We start from the raw sequence: 16,660 nt of genomic DNA on the forward strand, positions 1-16,660 counted from the left end.
CACTTTTATCTCCCTCAATCCATTTGCTTGACAACATTGTTTTTGTTTTAAATTCTTTCTGATTAGGTCCAGGATAGGTATTCACGCAGACTACAAACGATGAGTTTACGGACCAGGCAAAGACAAGGCATTTTATTAATACATAAAGGTGTTAGCACTAATTACAATAGTTTCACCATCCATGGCAGTCAAAAGTACACGAATGGGGATTTTATTTAAATAAAGGAAATGGTCATTCTCATCACAGACAGTGTAATGCCAAAGATAACATTCATTTTTAATTTACCATGTTAAATTCACACACCAGCATTTGCTATCTTGTGGCGCCCCCTGGTGTATATATAACTTTTCCCCTCCACATTGTGATAATGAACCTGCTGCAGTCTATGTAATGAACACTTTCCTAATTCTGTTCTTGAGAAGAGAGCTCTGGAGACATCTTATCACAATAACCTGAATACAGCTATTTCCTGTTTTATTTTGAAATATTCTCCTTCCCTCATGTAGTTTTGCTTCCTGTCTTACCCTTCCTGTCAGTTTTGATTGCCCTGATCAGTTTCACCTGTGTCTTGTTGTCTCCCCTCCCTGAGTGTATTTAAGTCTGTGTGTTTCCTTTGTTCAGTTTCAGATCATCATTGTACCTGGTGTCAAGCATGCTTGCAAGCAAGTTTGTTCATGGACTTATTGTGTGTGTTTCGGATTTTGTCTGCTCCCTCTTGGAGTCATTTGCCTATTTGGACTGCTCTCCTGGTGTTCTTTTTTTAAATCTCTGCCTTCCTGCCTGACTACCCATCTAAGCCTTTCTTCCCTAATAAATTACTGAACCGTATCTGCCTCAAAGTCTGCGTTTGGTTCCTATTCCTTCGTGTTGCCTGTTTCCAAGCGTGACACCCACATAACACCTCCATGATCTACTGTACATTTGAACAAATGCCAACAGGTAGATATCATCAAGTAGAAAAATTTAAACACAGAAACAATACACTTCAAAGCCATTTTTCTACTGACGTGACACTGCATCCAGAAAACTTAAAACTATAGCTTGCTCTGATTAAAAAAAAGAAATCTTAATTCTATGTCAAATTACAACATTTGTTTCCTGCGACTTAATCAGTCCTTTGCACTGAAAGAAGGCATCCTGGCACGGTCCACGTCCGAGGAAGGTTTCCAGCATGTCCATGCCATCCACAGAGCCACCTGCTTCCAGAATCATCCTTCTGTACTCTTTTCCAACCTGTGTTAAGGCACACATGTACATGTATGCTTGCAAGTAAACGGATATAATATGATCAACAGTACATAGTAATAATCAGACCCACCTTTGGATTCATAATGCCTTGCTTTTTAAAACGATTGAAAAACATGTCCATGGAGTAGACTTCACTCCACAGATAGCTATAGTACTGACCATCATATCCTCCAGCCAAGTGGCTGAAACTGGCTGTCATATTAGTACCTGCAGAGAACACAAAATGGTCTTTGTTACAAATCATTAACAACACTTTCCAAAAAGAAAAAAGGTCCACTATATGTGTTAAAGGCAGGAAACGAAACACAAACCTTGCCTGCCCACAGTCTATTTCAAATGTAACAATTTTGGTATTTATTCAGCTTTACAGGAAACGATTAAATAAATAATCTTAAATTATCATCACTGAAAAAAACATAATGCATATATTTCTCTAAATACATGATGAATAGCCAACATTTGCCTTGCAATGCTACTTGCAAATGCTACAACTGACCTGGTGTGGCAGGAACACCCAGGATGTCCTGGCAGTGCTTTGCGAACACCTCAGTTGTATCTGCATGAGAGCTGGTGTGTAGCGACTGGTCCACTTTACTGAGGACTACCTGACGCAGGTTCATCAGTCCTGAAGAGGATAAACAAACACATCCACAGAGACTCATGATTTCTGCATACATGTTATAGAGTTTTACTTTTGTGAAAATAAGTGTCTGACCAGTGTTGGCTACTCTGGATGCAATCAGTTTGTCGAGCAGGTTGTCTGGGATTGGGGTGCCATCCTTGTAGTGGCGAGACATTCTTCTCAGAGGCTCCTTCTCCCAAACCCAGTTCTCAAGCATCTGCGAAGGCACCTCCACAAAGTCTGTCTCCACCAGGGTTCCACTGAATTCTGAAAAAGCGGTCTGATACAAACACAGGAAAAGTTCAAGCTCTATCCTTCTAATTAATATACAATACACAGTATTTAAATATAATGAAACTGCTGGTGACGTATTACCTTAGAACAGAGCTCGTGCATAACATGACCAAACTCGTGAAAATAAGTTTCCACTTCATGGTGCTGGAGGAGAGAGGGCCAACCTTTTCTGGGCTTGGTAAAGTTGGCCACCATGGCCGCCACTGGAAGCCTGCGTTTTCCATCAGGTCCGATGCAGCCAGGTAGGAGCCCAAAGCAGGCTGCATGGCCATACTTTCCTTCCCTGGTGGAAGAAAAGGTTGCAAAAGTCATACAGCAAGGCTGACTCTGAACATAAACACAAATTACATTACAAAGACCAAGAGCTCTAGTCACTCACAGCTTCAATTGTTTCACTTTTCTGTGATGGTGGATAAACCGATTAGAGCTAAAACGATTAGTTGATTAGTTGAGCGGAAAAATGAATTAATCGGCAACGATTTTGACAGTCAAATTATTAATTTAAGTAATTTTTCTAGCAAAAATGCCACACATTCCCTAGTTCCAGCTAGTCAGTTGTATAGATTTGCTGCTTTTCTGTCTTTTGTGATAGTGAATGGAATATTTGGGATTTTGAACTGTTGGTCAGACAAAAAAAAGGAAGACCTTACACTTTGGGCTCTGGGAAATTGCAATGGGAATTTTTCACAATTTTTTGACTTTCTGTAGACGAAATAATTAATCAAATAATTGAAAAAATAATGAGCAGATTAACCGATAATGAAAATAATTGTTAGTTGCAGCCCTAAAATAGATCTTTCAACTCATATGCATTTTTATGCATGGAAGGGTATTAGGGTAGATTATTTTTTTATATTATTTAGATAATTTTTTTTGACACATTCTCTACCGTGGATGCAAGTCCATGTAGAACTGGCCAATCTCCTCTCCTGTGTCAGTGTCCTGGGCTGAATAAAGCTTGACATTTGTATGCCACACATGAGCACGTTCCACCTCTGTGAATGTGAGACCCAGCAGCTCCTGGTAGATACCAAACAGTCCTTCTGTCACCACATCAAGCGGGAAATACTCAATTAGTTTGTCCTTGTTCACAGCAAACTTGCACTGCTCCACTTGATTCATGTAGTAGGGTAAGTCCCAGGCGTTGATCTGTCCATCAAACTGGTAGCCCTGCATCAAGCACTCCCTCTTCTTTAGTGCAAGAATGTATTTCCTCTCCTTGATTCCAACAGGCTTCAATGTTTCATAGAATGTATCTGTAAAGTGGGAAAAAAATCTTCATGGTCAAAGGACACAGTTCAATTATGTATGCTTTTTTATATACAACAGACCAAAGTGGAATATTTTTAAATCTAAAACAATTACAGCAGAATTTTCTTTCTAGACCAATCAAATAATCATGACTCCCACTATTAAATTCTATACATTTTTCATCATAAATTGTGTCCCTTCTATACAGAAGTTATACTATAGACCTGTTCACACATTTGTACTATAATAACAAGATACTGACACACTCATTCAACCCTTTCCACTTTGTGATATATGATCACGTGTGCCACATGCCATCATGAGCCATGAATGACTGAATGTTGCACTACATACAGGAGGCATGTAGTGCAACATACACTACATTACATGCAAGAGGCATTGCGTGTAGCACTTCGCTCTTCTGGTTGAGTCCATATCTACTTGCCCATCCGTCTGTCCAATGAAGTTTATCTTTCTAATGCCAAGCCGTTATCAGATGCTGTGAGTCTTCATCTTAAATGACAGAATGTTTGTATGTGCGTGTTTGTGCCTGATAGGTGACATGTCGAAGGGGCCATACCTAAAAAGTCAGACACATTGCTTGCATTCTTGGCCATGTTAATCTCCAGCACATAGTTTGCATGGCTACTATAACCAAGTAAGTCTGCGAACTTTGCCCTCAGTTGTATCAACTGTTCAAGGATCGCTGTGTTTACCTGGAAAAAAGAAAGGCGGGGGTTTGATTTCATGAAAATCTTAAGGATTACAAATTTAAGCATAGTACTTGCAAGTATCAACATTATTCTTCCAGATAGGGCTGCAGGTGTATATGCATCAACTGAAGTTAAAAGCAGGACTTGTGTAGGATACCCAGATTTATTATCAGACTCCAGTTACCTCTTTACACCTGCTGTGAAAAGCTGTTTCCATCTTCCTCCTGGTCTCAGGATTGTGACACCTCTTCATCAGGGGGTAGTAATGGGGATATTCAAGTGTCACTTTATACCGGCCATCTGCTGTCTTGTCCAGTCCATTGAGATAGCTATCAGCTAGCCCACCTTAACAGAAGAGGACAACAACATAAAGAAAAACAGTCAAAGCATATTCATAATAACAGACAGTCCACCAGACCAGAGCTTTATGCAGATAAGCTTACCCAATTCATGCTCAGAAAAAACAAGAAACGTATTGTCCTCATTCAGATTCTTGTTAAACTCTATGGAGAGTTCACTTATAAGCTTGGAAGTTCTTTTTATTTCCTTGGGAGAGAAAAGGAGCAGAGGGTTAAGTCAGGAAAATGAAAATGGATTTCCAGGAAGGGACATGATTATTCAAGAATTACAAGCAGAATTTGTGATCCAACAAGAACACAGGAGTAGCCCAACAATCAAAGTTCAAAGTAAAAGACTGGCACTTGCTATCGCTTCAAAAATGATCAACTTGTCTTTTAATACAGTTAGGAATGCATTCTGATTCTATTACCACTGAGTAAAACATGCTTATGCTTTCTATTATGATCAATTGAGGAAATACCTACGATTCTAATATCTAGAATCAAACTCTTTCAATTGTAATATACCTGCAGTTTATATGGTCAAAGCTAAAGCAGCTTTAATAATCAGATCACAGATTGCATTACCTCTTGTATATCTTTAGACAGGTGCAATCCTTTCCGCTTGCCTAATGTAACAAGTCTGTCTAAGAATCTCTTTTCGTCAGGCGAAAGGTTGTCTTGGACCTTTTTCTGTCAAAAAAAAAAAAAAAAATCTCAAAAGACAAACACACTTCTTCACATAGGCAGAATTAAGGCCATTTTGCTAAATTTATTCACATGTTTATGCTGCATGTCAGCCAGCTAGTCCTGTGTGAAATATCAAATGGCATAGGCTACCACTGGATGGATCAGATACAATTTCTTTCCCAAGCTAAATAAGAACCAGTGGCGGGGTCAAATGAGGTTATAGTAAGCTTGATCTTAATTTAAAACACTTCAGTCCTTCCACATTTATCATTCGTTGCCCTCTGGCTGACATAAAATGTGAAAATAATCTATCATAGGCATAGCTACTGTGATAAATGCATCAGATCCATACACATTAAACTGAATTAGCTTCAAATCAATATCTTTTATGGTTGAGTTTACTTCAACATCTCGTTATTATCTTAGTGGACTAGAGGCCTGATTAAAGGACGGTTTTTATATCAACCTTAACCTCCCACATGTTGTGAGTGATGTGTATATTCAAGTGGATGTGACATGAGGCGTACCTGCAAGGCAGTAATTCGCTTGAACACATCTTCCCTCATATTTATCTCCACATCAAACTCAGACAGTTTCTTTTCTGCCTCTGTGCTCGCTGTCCGAACCTCTTTGGAAGGACTAACATACTGGGGGAAATCAAGAACATGGCGTGATGCTAAGGGAAGAGAATGGACACAAAAGACACAGTGAATGCTACTATGATTTGTGCAACATTGGAAATAGCCTGATACATAAAAAAAAAAACATAATATAGTGGTGTTAATATAAATTTGTCTTGTCAACATATCCCATGAAAAGACCAAAACCAACAATGCGTTAGTCCGTCTCTCAATACTTTCCGACTTCCCTACCCTGTCTGTGGCAGCGGCAAGCTCATGTGTTCCTACTGAAGTTCCAAATCTTCAAAAACAAGTGTGAAATATATATAAAGCATACATACACACACATTTGGTGATATAATATAATATTTAGATGTATATGGGACTGACACAAAAAAAAACTACAGTGACCATGTTCATTGTAATGAAGAAACATGTCACCCAGTGCAAGGGGCGTGGCTCACTGATGGGGTTTTAATAGTTTTTGGCAAACAATAAAGCTCTGTGGCTACACAGACAATACTTGTTAGTAGGATCAATCCATTGTTGGTTTTGGTCTTTTCATGTGATTGTTGACAAAAAGAAAAAGACTTATCCTTAAAGACTTACATGCATAATCCAGTTTGACATTAGCCAAGGCTTTCAGGGTGTTTTCAACAGAAACATTTTCTATCTTTAGAGATCCAATGTCATCATAGACCTTCTTTACTCTATTAATCAAGCTGTCTGTCATGGTCCTGGTCTCAGCTGGAGACAGGTCCCATCTCAGTGTGTTCCTCCTATTTGCTGCCTGAGAGCAGTCTCTGGCAGATATCACAGACCCATTCTGGACGGTCATTTTCAAGATAGGTGTAGAGACGCTGTAAAGAATTAGACATTTAAACCAGTTTAACTTAAAAGCTTAAAACAGTATCACATCAAAACTGAACGACTGAACTTAACAGGTGGCCACAAATACTGTATGAGCAATAAATTCTTCAAGGTCAGACTTGAAACGTGCTCTGCATTTTGTCCGTGCTAAGCGGCGACCCCTCGGTCCACTCGGTGTAAGGTTTCATGGCCTGGCAGCGGAAGCCTTTCAAAACAAGCTCATAAAAGCGTCGGATAAATCGTAAGGCAGCTATGACAAATCACAGCCAAAACTTCCAAACAGCTCAGTGATTATTAAAGTACTCAAGAGCAGGAAACGTCAGCTATCATTTTAATGTCTTTTTTTTAAAATGATTAACATGTGCACGTGTTTAAAATACACAGCAATTACGAATTAAGAGTAGTTGAATGTAACTAACGTCGGTGGCCCTCCACTAATCTGTCGCCCAGGGGTTAAATAAACAAGACTAAATTAATTTAAAACATGGCAGCTATTCAGCGGTGTACTTACACTGAAGCATACCTGCAAAGCGTTCGGCACACTACAACTCTTAACGCACGCATGCCAGCGGTTACATTTCGTGCAAAAGAAACCCCCACTCCTCCTCTTACTGTGGCTCAGTCCCAGCAGCAGCAGCAGCAGCACTGGGCTCCCTCTCTCTCTCTCTCTATCATGTGGAGAAGGCTTTGTATTTCCGCTGTCAACGCGCAGGCGCCGAGGAGGATGCGAAGCTGACACAAGTCCTCATGACGCGGTAGCAGCAGACAGCTGGATAAGAGCGCAGGTAGGTGGGCGGGGAGGGGGACGACGACGACACTGAATAGCATCCTTTGACACAATGTTATTTATAAATTGGCTTCATAGTGTTGGGGGGGGGGGGGATCTGAGGTTGACCTTTCTTTCTTCTCCTCGCGCTGTTTTATTGCCTCGTTTTGCTGACAGAGGATTGGGATTGTTTTAGCCAGCATCACACAAGCTGCACAGTGCGCGAGCCTTGTTGTCCGGACGATTAGTACAGACGGGTTTTCAGGAATTGCAAACACCTGCCAGTGTCATTGGTTGTATTTGCTTGAATCCATTGTATTTTACAAATATAATGCCTGTGTAGTGAATAAAAACACCTCTCGTGTCCCGTTCTGGTATTAACGTTGCATCACAGCTTCTGCATCGCTGCATTTACGTGTGTCAACACACACTGAGGGAGGAGTGGCTGTGCTAGCCAAACCTAAATGAGCATAACAACGAATGGCAGCAGCACGTGATGGAAATATGAGGCAGTGTTTGTATCTGCAAACCATTTCCCCCATAGAGTCAAATTACAGTAAATTTGGCGGCCTTGTTTGCTTCTGGCTGCTGCCCTAATATGGTTGGAACTGCTTTGGTCAGACAGAGAAAAAAAAACAACAAAAACAAAAAACAGCCATCTTTTTTTATGGAGCAATGCTTTTTTTTTAGTTAGAAGGAAGAATCATTTTGCTTTCATCCTCCTATGAGTTGTCTTGGAAACAGGAACCAAATGCACCACCAGCATCCTTTCTAGTAGTAGTTGCTGGAGATAATAGATAATAACACAACTGGATTAACCTGTTAGGAGGCCCATGGGCAAAGATTTACTGTTGGGCCCATATTGTAGCAATTTGATTTAACAACACTTTATTTAGGAGTATACCATGTGAGCAAAGGGCCCACAAAATAAGCTAAAACTGCAGGGTGTGCATTAGTTGTCATTGTAGCAATGTCCTTTTTGTCCTTAACAAATGCAATTAATTAAATTACCAAAAATCTATTGACTTGCAGTGAATCTGTGACTTTTGGGGCCTGTGGGCAGTTGCCCACATTCCCCGGTTGATAATGCAGCCCTGGATAATAACTAGATAATAACTAATTACTAGGGCTGCACAATTAATCAAAATATTATCGAAATTGCAATATGGCTAAGTGCAATATCCAAATCTCAGAAGCTGCAATGTTTTGATGAAGGTAAAATGTGTGACAAAACAGCATTAAGATGAAGTACTGTAGTGCTGCAGAGATGCCCAGGCCTACAAATCTTGTTTTCCAGATGTAAGAAAACATGTTTGTTTGGTACAGACCCCAACAATGTCACATCATCATGATTTTAATAGTTTTGTCAGTGAAAATTAAAATTGTGATGAAAAAATGATCATTCCCACTAATCGTGAATCATATCGCAATCGTAATATCGGTCAAAATAATCGCAATATGATTTTTTTACCATATCATGCAGCCCTACTAATTACCCAGGACTATGTATAGGCCTACAGTCCACATGAATGATTGAGATTTGACAGCATTTAACAAACCATCAAAACCCCCATGTAACCACTTATTACATAAATAATAATACTATAAATGGTAACGATTTTTAATAAGAGTACAAAACACATGCTTAACTAATGCATAACTAATGATTAATGATAATTAAATGCATGAATTAAAGGCCCCCGAAAACTTATTTTCTCAATCTCCTTCTTGCTATGAGTAATGGAGTCCAACACGAACACAGTTTTCTGCCAAAGTTAGAACAGTTAGAACGCCCACACAGAGATTTTTTTACTTTGATTTCTGCTTATTTAGTCATGAATATTTAATGTTATACAGAAATACCTGAGCCAAGTTTTCAGAGGCTATAATACAAGAAGTATCGTGAATTCCTGTTGCTCACCATAAATAAATGATCAGGTTCCTATGAGTTTATGTGATTAACGCTTAATAGATAATCACGATGGAGCGTGAGTTTTAATTAATTTTATGATATTTTGTTGTTGTTGTTGAAAGAACTGTTGTGTAGCACAGAAGTCAGTTGACAAATCAAGGGAGAACAGACAGACACGTTTGAGCATATATCAACAGTTTACGTTGTAATGAAGGTAGAAAGGAAAGCTGTGTATTAATGTTGTGTCCTGAAGCTGATTGGGCCATGCAGCAACATGTAGACGTTTGCATCTGACCACCAGTTTGATAAAAACAGCTTCATATTTCTCTGAGAATATGTACTGTTCTGCAAATGCATGGGTCTGAAATGCCCTTTTCTTTGTAACTAGATTTTAGCTAATTTGGTCATTAATGAATTGATGATCCATCAAGTGTTAGCTAATCACAGAAACTCTTGATAATTTTTTATTCATCATTAATTCATCATGAGTCATGTATTAGTTATACATTACCTAAGTATGTGGGTTGTTTGTTTTTTTTAATAAAGTGTCACCCTAAAAATAATATAGTCATTGGTGTGTGGGTGCCTTTCTGTTTCACTCCAAACAACTTCCTGTGCCCAGCAGTTTCTAGGTAAAAATGGCAGTGGAGAAGCGCCTGGCATTCTCTATTGTGCAGTTCCTACGAGATCAAACACATTGTGGTGCTTTGAATTCTGATGAGCAGGAGAGCCTCGAAGGTAGGTCAGCTCACTGTGCACTTACATTTTGGAAAGCACCTTTACAAATATAGGACACTCTGCTCTTGTCCTGTCCATTTCACAGTGAAGCTAATACACATATGTTCTGACTATCATGATGTAGAGAGAATAAACAGGAGTAGGTTTTCTAATCAAAAAGATTCACAAGTGACTAGAAATTAGGGTATGATGTGCAGTATGTGCAGTGGCGTGTTTCATCCAATATGAAAGATACATTTCTCACTCTGAATGTGCAGCCAAGTTCTGACTCACCATAATAATACTGGTAACTCTGAGACCAATTGTTTAGCTGTTATCTTAAAACCTCACAAATGTAATTCATCTCATCAACATTATGCTGTCACTACAGTTGCGATACAGTGTTTGGAGACTACCTTTAAGATCAGCGCCAGTGACTGCCATCTTGCTGTGCCACAGCCTCTGACAGAGATATTCCTCAATTCCCTGCTCAAGGTGGGTGCTGCTCAATCCATGGGATCAATGTTTTAACATAGGAGGAAGGAAGTATGTTGATTTTGGATGAACATTTTATCAGTATGTATGGTTCATATGAACTCAGCTTATATAGCAATGGGATGTGTTTAAAGCAAGATAAATGTATGTTGCATTATCCACAGTCAACACTATAAGCCTTTCTCACGGCAGACATTTTTACTTGTCAAACACAAGTGAAAATAATGTCAATATGGCTGCATTCCATTAAGGTGTGCCAATGCATGCTGGCTCACTGGCATTGGTTATTGGCACGCCTAAATAGAAGTCATCGTATAGATAGTCATCGTTAATGATATTAGAGTTGGGGTCCTGTCAAGTCAATGACAACCATAATAATGGTCTTTTGTTTACTATACAGTCACTGTTAGTCAAAGTTAATTTCACCTGGAAGTAAATCAATGAGTCTTCTATTTTGACTTTACTTAGAATGACAACATAACCATACCAGAGACCTCCCCATCTCCAGAAGACATTGAACGAGCAGAGCAACTTAAGAATGAAGGTAATGTTAAAACTTTTAACTCTAATTTCATTAGGTCCGACACCTGCGCCTCCCTCTGTAGCATCCCTGGTAGCAGATCACTATCTTTTGTTACTTCCATTTAAACAATATCATAAACATAATGAGCTTCTTCACAAAATGTTTTGGGTGGAGAGCTTAAGTATAGATAGAACAGAGGAAAAATCAACAACACAAGAGCTGATACAGGCAGCATTTAATGTGCCTGAAATGTTTTTCAGTTCAGAGGAATATTGAATGTCCTCCTTGTCCTCAGTCCACATAACTAATCACCATTAAGGGCTTGTGCTCAGGCTGTTAAACTAAAATCACACGGAGGAGGTAACTCAACCTTTGGACACAGGTAATGTTAGTAGTGTGTGATTTTTAGCTGGACTGTATACACTATAATGGTGGAAACTGTAAAAAAGTGTTTTTTTGTGGATCAACTGATCAGGGAGTCTGTGAAGCGCTAATAACTTCACCTGTGATACTCAGTTGTGGTATCATCCATATTTATTGTAAATTTGAGTACTGCCTTTTAAACAGATTTTCACGAGTTTTAAACACCATAGTCGCACCTGCGAGCTAAAACACCACCTGGTTGACGAATAACACATGTCTAGGGAAGAACGAGCCATAGTTCATGTGTTAATAAGAAACTTATTTGTGATACACTGCCAAAAGTACAAGTGCAATTTCACCGTTACTTGTAGACATTATGTGTTTAGAGAAAATCTGAAAGGACGCTACACAATGGAGGAACATCTTGGAGCTCTGCAGCTCCTTCCACCTTGTGGACGGACTTATTAATAACTATATTTGTAGTTATGGGGGAAAGTATTGAACTCAGATGTATTGAAAGAAACTTAGTACTTAGTACTGTAGGATAAAATGAAAGCACACTCCTGCCACATTTATTTTTGGTATTTCCATATAGTTTATATAAAACATGAAACGGAATGCCTATAAACTAAATTCAGATTTTAATCTGTTATTATCTGTTATTACTCAGGTATTCTAATGTTTTCCATGTCAACAATGTCAGCCTTTACCATATCTTAATACTGATATCAGGTAAATTATAATTTATGTTAATAATTATCCATCTGTCCAAAATGGCATTGTTGTTGGTACCACAGCATCCATTTTAAAAAAAAGTTTTGCTGAACCCAATCTTTCTAGCCATTTCTTAGGATGATAAAACGCAAACGTACTTCCATGATACCTTTGGCCCAGTGTTGTAACCACAGTCTTTCTATGTGTAAACTGTGTGAACAATCCAATATTTTATTTATTTTTAGGGAACAATCACATGAAGGAAGAGAACTACAGATGTGCAGTGGAGTGCTACACAAAGGCCATTGATCTGGACCTAAGAAACGCTGTGTACTACTGCAATAGGTAAGAGCAAGCAACGTGATTTCACACTGTCATTGTTTTGCACTTAACTTTGTACTTCTGTTGTGGTTCACAGATTTTTATACAACAGCAGAAAGTGGAGCTGAGCAGGAATAGATGTCGTAAAATACGCTGTGATATCATGATGTAATGTTTTAACTGGACTAGACAGTGCTAGTAAATTGAATCCCTTCCTTGTGCATTATGTATCTGAACACAATCAAACAAGCCCGTGATAAACATAAGCATGGGGTCTGATTGTAACACTTTGCAGGGCTGCTGCTCACAGCAAACTGGGAAATTATACAGAGGCAACTGGTGACTGCGAGAGAGCCATTGGGATTGATCCTACCTACAGCAAAGCGTATGGGAGGATGGGGTGAGTTAGACTAAAGAAATGCTGTTTGTGTCATTAGAAATGCTGAGTCTAATGTTAGACACTATTAAAACAAGTTTTATAGGGTTTTTTTCGACATAATGTGCTCCATAATATTTGAAGGTCTGTCAAAACTGATGTCTGGCCCTTTAATTTGTGGCTCCAGTTTGGCTTTGACAGCCATGAACAAGTATCCAGAAGCAATTTCCTTCTTCAAGAAAGCTTTGGTATTAGACCCCGAGAATGACACCTACAAATGCAACCTGAAGATTGCAGAGCAGAAGCAGAAAGAAGCAACCAGCCCAGTAAGTAAAAACAAGCTGTATTTTCCTGTTAGCCCTTATTTTGTTATGTAACGTAACGTAACGTAATGTATGTATTAAAGCTCACGTATATTACTTAGCCGTGGTCATTTTGACCTTTGTCTATGAATGTGTGCCGCAGATAGCTGCTGGATTGGGATTTGACATGGCTAGTTTAATCAACAACCCTGCCTTCATCAGCATGGTAAGAACATGAGTCCTTATACACTGTACATAAAAAAGCCTGGCAGTGTCACAGGCACAATATAGGTTCTCTGCTGTTCAGTTAACTTACCATTTGTCTTGGAGACAGGTGTCTTATGCTTGTTTTGTCTCTGGCAAGGTTAGACCAGATATTTTCCCTAATTAGTCCCATGGGTGACAGTTAGCCCGTAGACCGTGTCTGGGCCTGGAAAATCCTGACTTGTTAAACATTGACACATGGGAACGTCTGCCAGGCCAAGAATGTGTTTACAAGCATGCCAGAGTTTTACTGCTGCAACAATGACAAGATACTTTTAAATCAGATAGCTGTGTATGTGCATTCAGGGCCCACAGCATTAGATAACAACAAATTGCCAATGTAATCAGAAATAAATTGTCCTTTTAATACATTTGTGAGAGACAGTGGATTTCAGCTTGATTTCCGTTTACAGGCTGCAAGCGTGATGCAGAATCAACAAGTACAACAGCTGTGAGTGTCAAAATGAATTGATTGCATTTAGGGTTGCTTTAAAGTGCAGTTTTAGAACATGCTTTGACTCACTGTCACCGTGTCACTGTGCGGTCAGTATGTCAGGAATGATGTCTAATGCAGTTGGGGGTCCTGCAGCAGGAGTGGGCGGACTGTCAGACATTTCCAGCTTGATTGAAGCGTAAGTACACTCAACTCAAAATTTAAAGGATTAAAAGGACTGTTTGACTATTCATTATTAATTATAGAGAGTTTTATGTGAGTTATACATGTTTGAATACTCACTATTAATAGTGAAACATATTAAAGGAATAATTCAATTGGAAAACTGATAGCACACTCAGGTCTGTATGAATATGAAGCTATACTATTTCTTGGCTAGGCACTTTTAGGCCAATTCTGTTACCTTTGCACAGAACCAGTCTGGCTGTTTCCCCCTGCATGTTGCCATTCTTATTGCTAAATTAAGCTAACCAGCTGCCTGTGGTAGCTTCATATTTACTGTACAGACAGGAGAGTGGTATCGTTCTTCTCATCTAACTCTTGGAAAGAAAGCAAATAATATTTAAACATTTCTGAAACAATGTCATATGACAAAGTTGTACCGACATAACATGTACTATTTTATCTCTGCTGCCCAATGAGGCACACACCCAGTTTACGATGTTAGAGAACCTCTTTGCACATAGTCCGGCATCAAGTGGAGAGAAATTTGATTCAGGGACAGTCCTTCCTCTTTCATTCACCCCAACAGGCATTTTTCAAAATGATGTTGTAGGTGGAGACAGGCTGAAACAGTGTGTAATTACCCAAATAATTGATGTGACAATTTCACACCACAAACCCCCAAACAGACACAATGTTACGGACAGATCAGGCCGGAGACACAAGGAGAATAGTGAGTACTTTATTAATACAAAAAGCGTGGATATAGAATGAGGGGAGAACTGCTGTCCTTGGTCTGGAGTTGGCTGAGATCTGGCGAGGAGGGGGAAGTCCAGATGGTAGATCCAACTCGAACCAGGAGACTAGAGTAACACTCACTGTAGACGAGCGACACTCGAACCCAGGAGACGGAGTGGAAGACTCACGGGAGACGGGAGCTCAACGGGGACTGGAGCTGAAGTGATCACACACGGAAGACTGGAGATACACTGAGACTGGAGCTGAAGTGAACCACACAGATGACAGGAACACGAAGGAGCCAGGGAAGAGGTACTGAATAGCAGTAGCAGAGAATGGGTAGGTTTCGGCGAAGGGAGTCCAAATTGTTCTAGGAGATAGGTGAACTAGCGTTCTGTCCTCTACCATGAACGAGACCGGACACTGACTGAGGTGAGGAGCTGTGTTATATAGGGAGTAGAGTGGCTGATTATGTGCAGGTGTGCTATGGGTGACAGGTGCTGGGAATCAATAATCAGGTGAGGGAGTGCAGAGTGACGGGGAAAGAACAAGACAGACTGTGACACACAAACAGTGTCTCTTTTTTTATCCCAGAAAACCCAGCATGAGAATCTGATCTGAGTTGTTTCTGATTTAGTATCAGCTTTTATCTGTACTGTAAATGTCCACAATGTGATGAGATATGATCATTCTCTCATGGGGGAATTTCTGTTATTTTTTTATTGTATATTAAAAACGGAACTAGTTTGCATCTTGTTTTGTGTGAGTTATTGTTCTGGCAAAAAAGCAATTCAGCGGGTAAACAAAGTTATCTCATCTCTCTGTCAGGGGACAACAGTTTGCCCAGCAGATCCAGCAGCAGAACCCAGAGTTGATCGAGCAGTTAAGGAACCACATCCGGAGCCGCTCCTTCAGCGGCAGCGCCGAGGAGCACTCATGATCTACTCGTAGGTATTTTTATATTTAAAACCAAACCCTAGCTGACCATATATAACAGTTGAATATATCTGTATCATTAACATGCATTATTTTTTATTTCAGTCTCACATTTTTTTTCCAAGGAAGGGCAACCATATGGCGCGATTACAATCTCTACACCCATTTCTTAAAGTCAAATCCCAGGCATAGCTGGAATGAAGAGACAAGGGTGGGGTTGAAGGCACTTTCCTGTGACTAAAGGACCTGGAGCGGAAAGATGAGGGCCTGGAGACTGGACCGTGAAATGAAGCATCCCACTCATCTAGGGCAAAACATATTGTAAACACTTAACACATAAAAAGAGCTTATTCAGCCTACTGAGAGAACATGAGTAAATTGTTTCTTCAGAGCTTTTACATTCTGCAGAGATCGTGTTTTATATGTGCTGAAAATACTGCCCTGTTCATGTTATGAGTTAAGGATACTTCTGTCTAGTCGTGATAAATAGAGAGTTCGGGAGGAATGTACTTTTACAGCATTGCAGGGAACATTTCAGCTTTTTCTCATACACTAACCATAGGACATCAGGTTTACCTTGTTTATACTGCATTTTGTTTAATATTATTTTTGTAGACAGAAAACGCTCTACTTGTTTATTGGGTGATAAAGACCATTCAGCCCTTGAACACATAGGACTCACATCACTGCTCTTCAAGCACTTACTACATAATTTTAAAATTAAGACTTTGATTAACTATTTAATTGTATAGCAGTGTTTGCAGCCTGCATTGTTGTTATTGCACTTTAGCAAAAATAAATGTCCCCCCTTTAAGTCTATTTAATTGTTCCTTAACTAGTAACAAAGTATTCAGATTGTTCATTTTGCATGCTCTTAAATCTGGTATTTGAGATCAGATGCTTTATGGAAACAAATGCTAGGGCAGCACAATGTTTTGTCTAAAACATGTGAATAAATGTCTTGAAACTA

General features: G+C 39.4%; 2 protein-coding genes across 10 annotated transcripts; one reads left to right on the forward strand and one right to left on the reverse strand.

Annotated features, from left to right (window-relative positions):
* Window positions 1-117: 117 nt before the first annotated feature.
* nln (neurolysin (metallopeptidase M3 family)) lies at window positions 118-13,789 on the reverse strand. 6 transcript variants are annotated; one of them, XM_044174273.1, is made up of 13 exons: window positions 7,159-7,316; window positions 6,387-6,637; window positions 5,685-5,833; window positions 5,056-5,160; window positions 4,573-4,675; window positions 4,314-4,474; window positions 3,997-4,132; window positions 3,055-3,421; window positions 2,247-2,448; window positions 1,965-2,151; window positions 1,746-1,874; window positions 1,320-1,456; window positions 118-1,234 (listed from the first exon to the last, which is right to left on the reverse strand). In XM_044174273.1, the coding sequence occupies exons 1-13, from the start codon at window positions 7,209-7,211 to the stop codon at window positions 1,079-1,081; spliced, it is 2,136 nt and encodes a 711-aa protein (XP_044030208.1). In that variant the 5' UTR covers window positions 7,212-7,316; the 3' UTR covers window positions 118-1,078. The 6 variants fall into 6 exon arrangements, with proteins under 6 accessions (XP_044030208.1, XP_044030207.1, XP_044030206.1 ...); XM_044174272.1 differs by lacking the exon at window positions 7,159-7,316 and adding an exon at window positions 13,453-13,789 and having other exon boundaries at window positions 1,746-2,151; XM_044174271.1 differs by having other exon boundaries at window positions 1,746-2,151; window positions 7,260-7,394.
* On the forward strand, window positions 7,300-16,660 carry sgtb (small glutamine rich tetratricopeptide repeat co-chaperone beta). Of its 4 annotated transcripts, none has more exons than XM_044174285.1 (12): window positions 7,300-7,432; window positions 9,951-10,063; window positions 10,434-10,537; window positions 11,006-11,081; window positions 12,383-12,482; window positions 12,754-12,858; window positions 13,022-13,160; window positions 13,300-13,362; window positions 13,814-13,851; window positions 13,949-14,032; window positions 15,583-15,705; window positions 15,796-16,660. In XM_044174285.1, exons 2-11 carry the CDS (start codon window positions 9,964-9,966, stop codon window positions 15,692-15,694), a joined length of 921 nt encoding a protein of 306 aa, XP_044030220.1. In that variant the 5' UTR covers window positions 7,300-7,432; window positions 9,951-9,963; the 3' UTR covers window positions 15,695-15,705; window positions 15,796-16,660. The 4 variants fall into 4 exon arrangements, with proteins under 4 accessions (XP_044030220.1, XP_044030218.1, XP_044030221.1 ...); XM_044174283.1 differs by having other exon boundaries at window positions 15,583-15,701; XM_044174284.1 differs by having other exon boundaries at window positions 7,304-7,432; window positions 9,948-10,063; window positions 15,583-15,701.

Source organism: Siniperca chuatsi, linkage group LG18, assembly GCF_020085105.1.
Source record: "Siniperca chuatsi isolate FFG_IHB_CAS linkage group LG18, ASM2008510v1, whole genome shotgun sequence".
Classification (NCBI taxonomy): Eukaryota; Metazoa; Chordata; class Actinopteri; order Centrarchiformes; family Sinipercidae; genus Siniperca; species Siniperca chuatsi.

What these genes read in the sequence shown, in the direction of transcription:
- sgtb (XM_044174285.1), top strand. Translation starts at nt 9,964, where the DNA reads ATGGCAGTGGAGAAGCGCCTGGCATTCTCTATTGTGCAGTTCCTACGA. An exon ending in GCTGTGTACTACTGCAATAG is followed by an intron (nt 12,483 to 12,753) that starts GTAAGAGCAAGC and finishes AACACTTTGCAG; the next exon opens with GGCTGCTGCTCACAGCAAAC. An exon ending in ACCCTGCCTTCATCAGCATG is followed by an intron (nt 13,363 to 13,813) that starts GTAAGAACATGA and finishes TTCCGTTTACAG; the next exon opens with GCTGCAAGCGTGATGCAGAA.
- nln (XM_044174269.1), bottom strand. Translation starts at nt 7,211, where the DNA reads ATGCGTGCGTTAAGAGTTGTAGTGTGCCGAACGCTTTGCAGGTATGCT. An exon ending in TGTCAAACTGGATTATGCAT is followed by an intron (nt 5,834 to 6,386) that starts GTAAGTCTTTAA and finishes CTCTTCCCTTAG; the next exon opens with CATCACGCCATGTTCTTGAT. An exon ending in CAATGTGTCTGACTTTTTAG is followed by an intron (nt 3,422 to 3,996) that starts GTATGGCCCCTT and finishes CCCACTTTACAG; the next exon opens with ATACATTCTATGAAACATTG.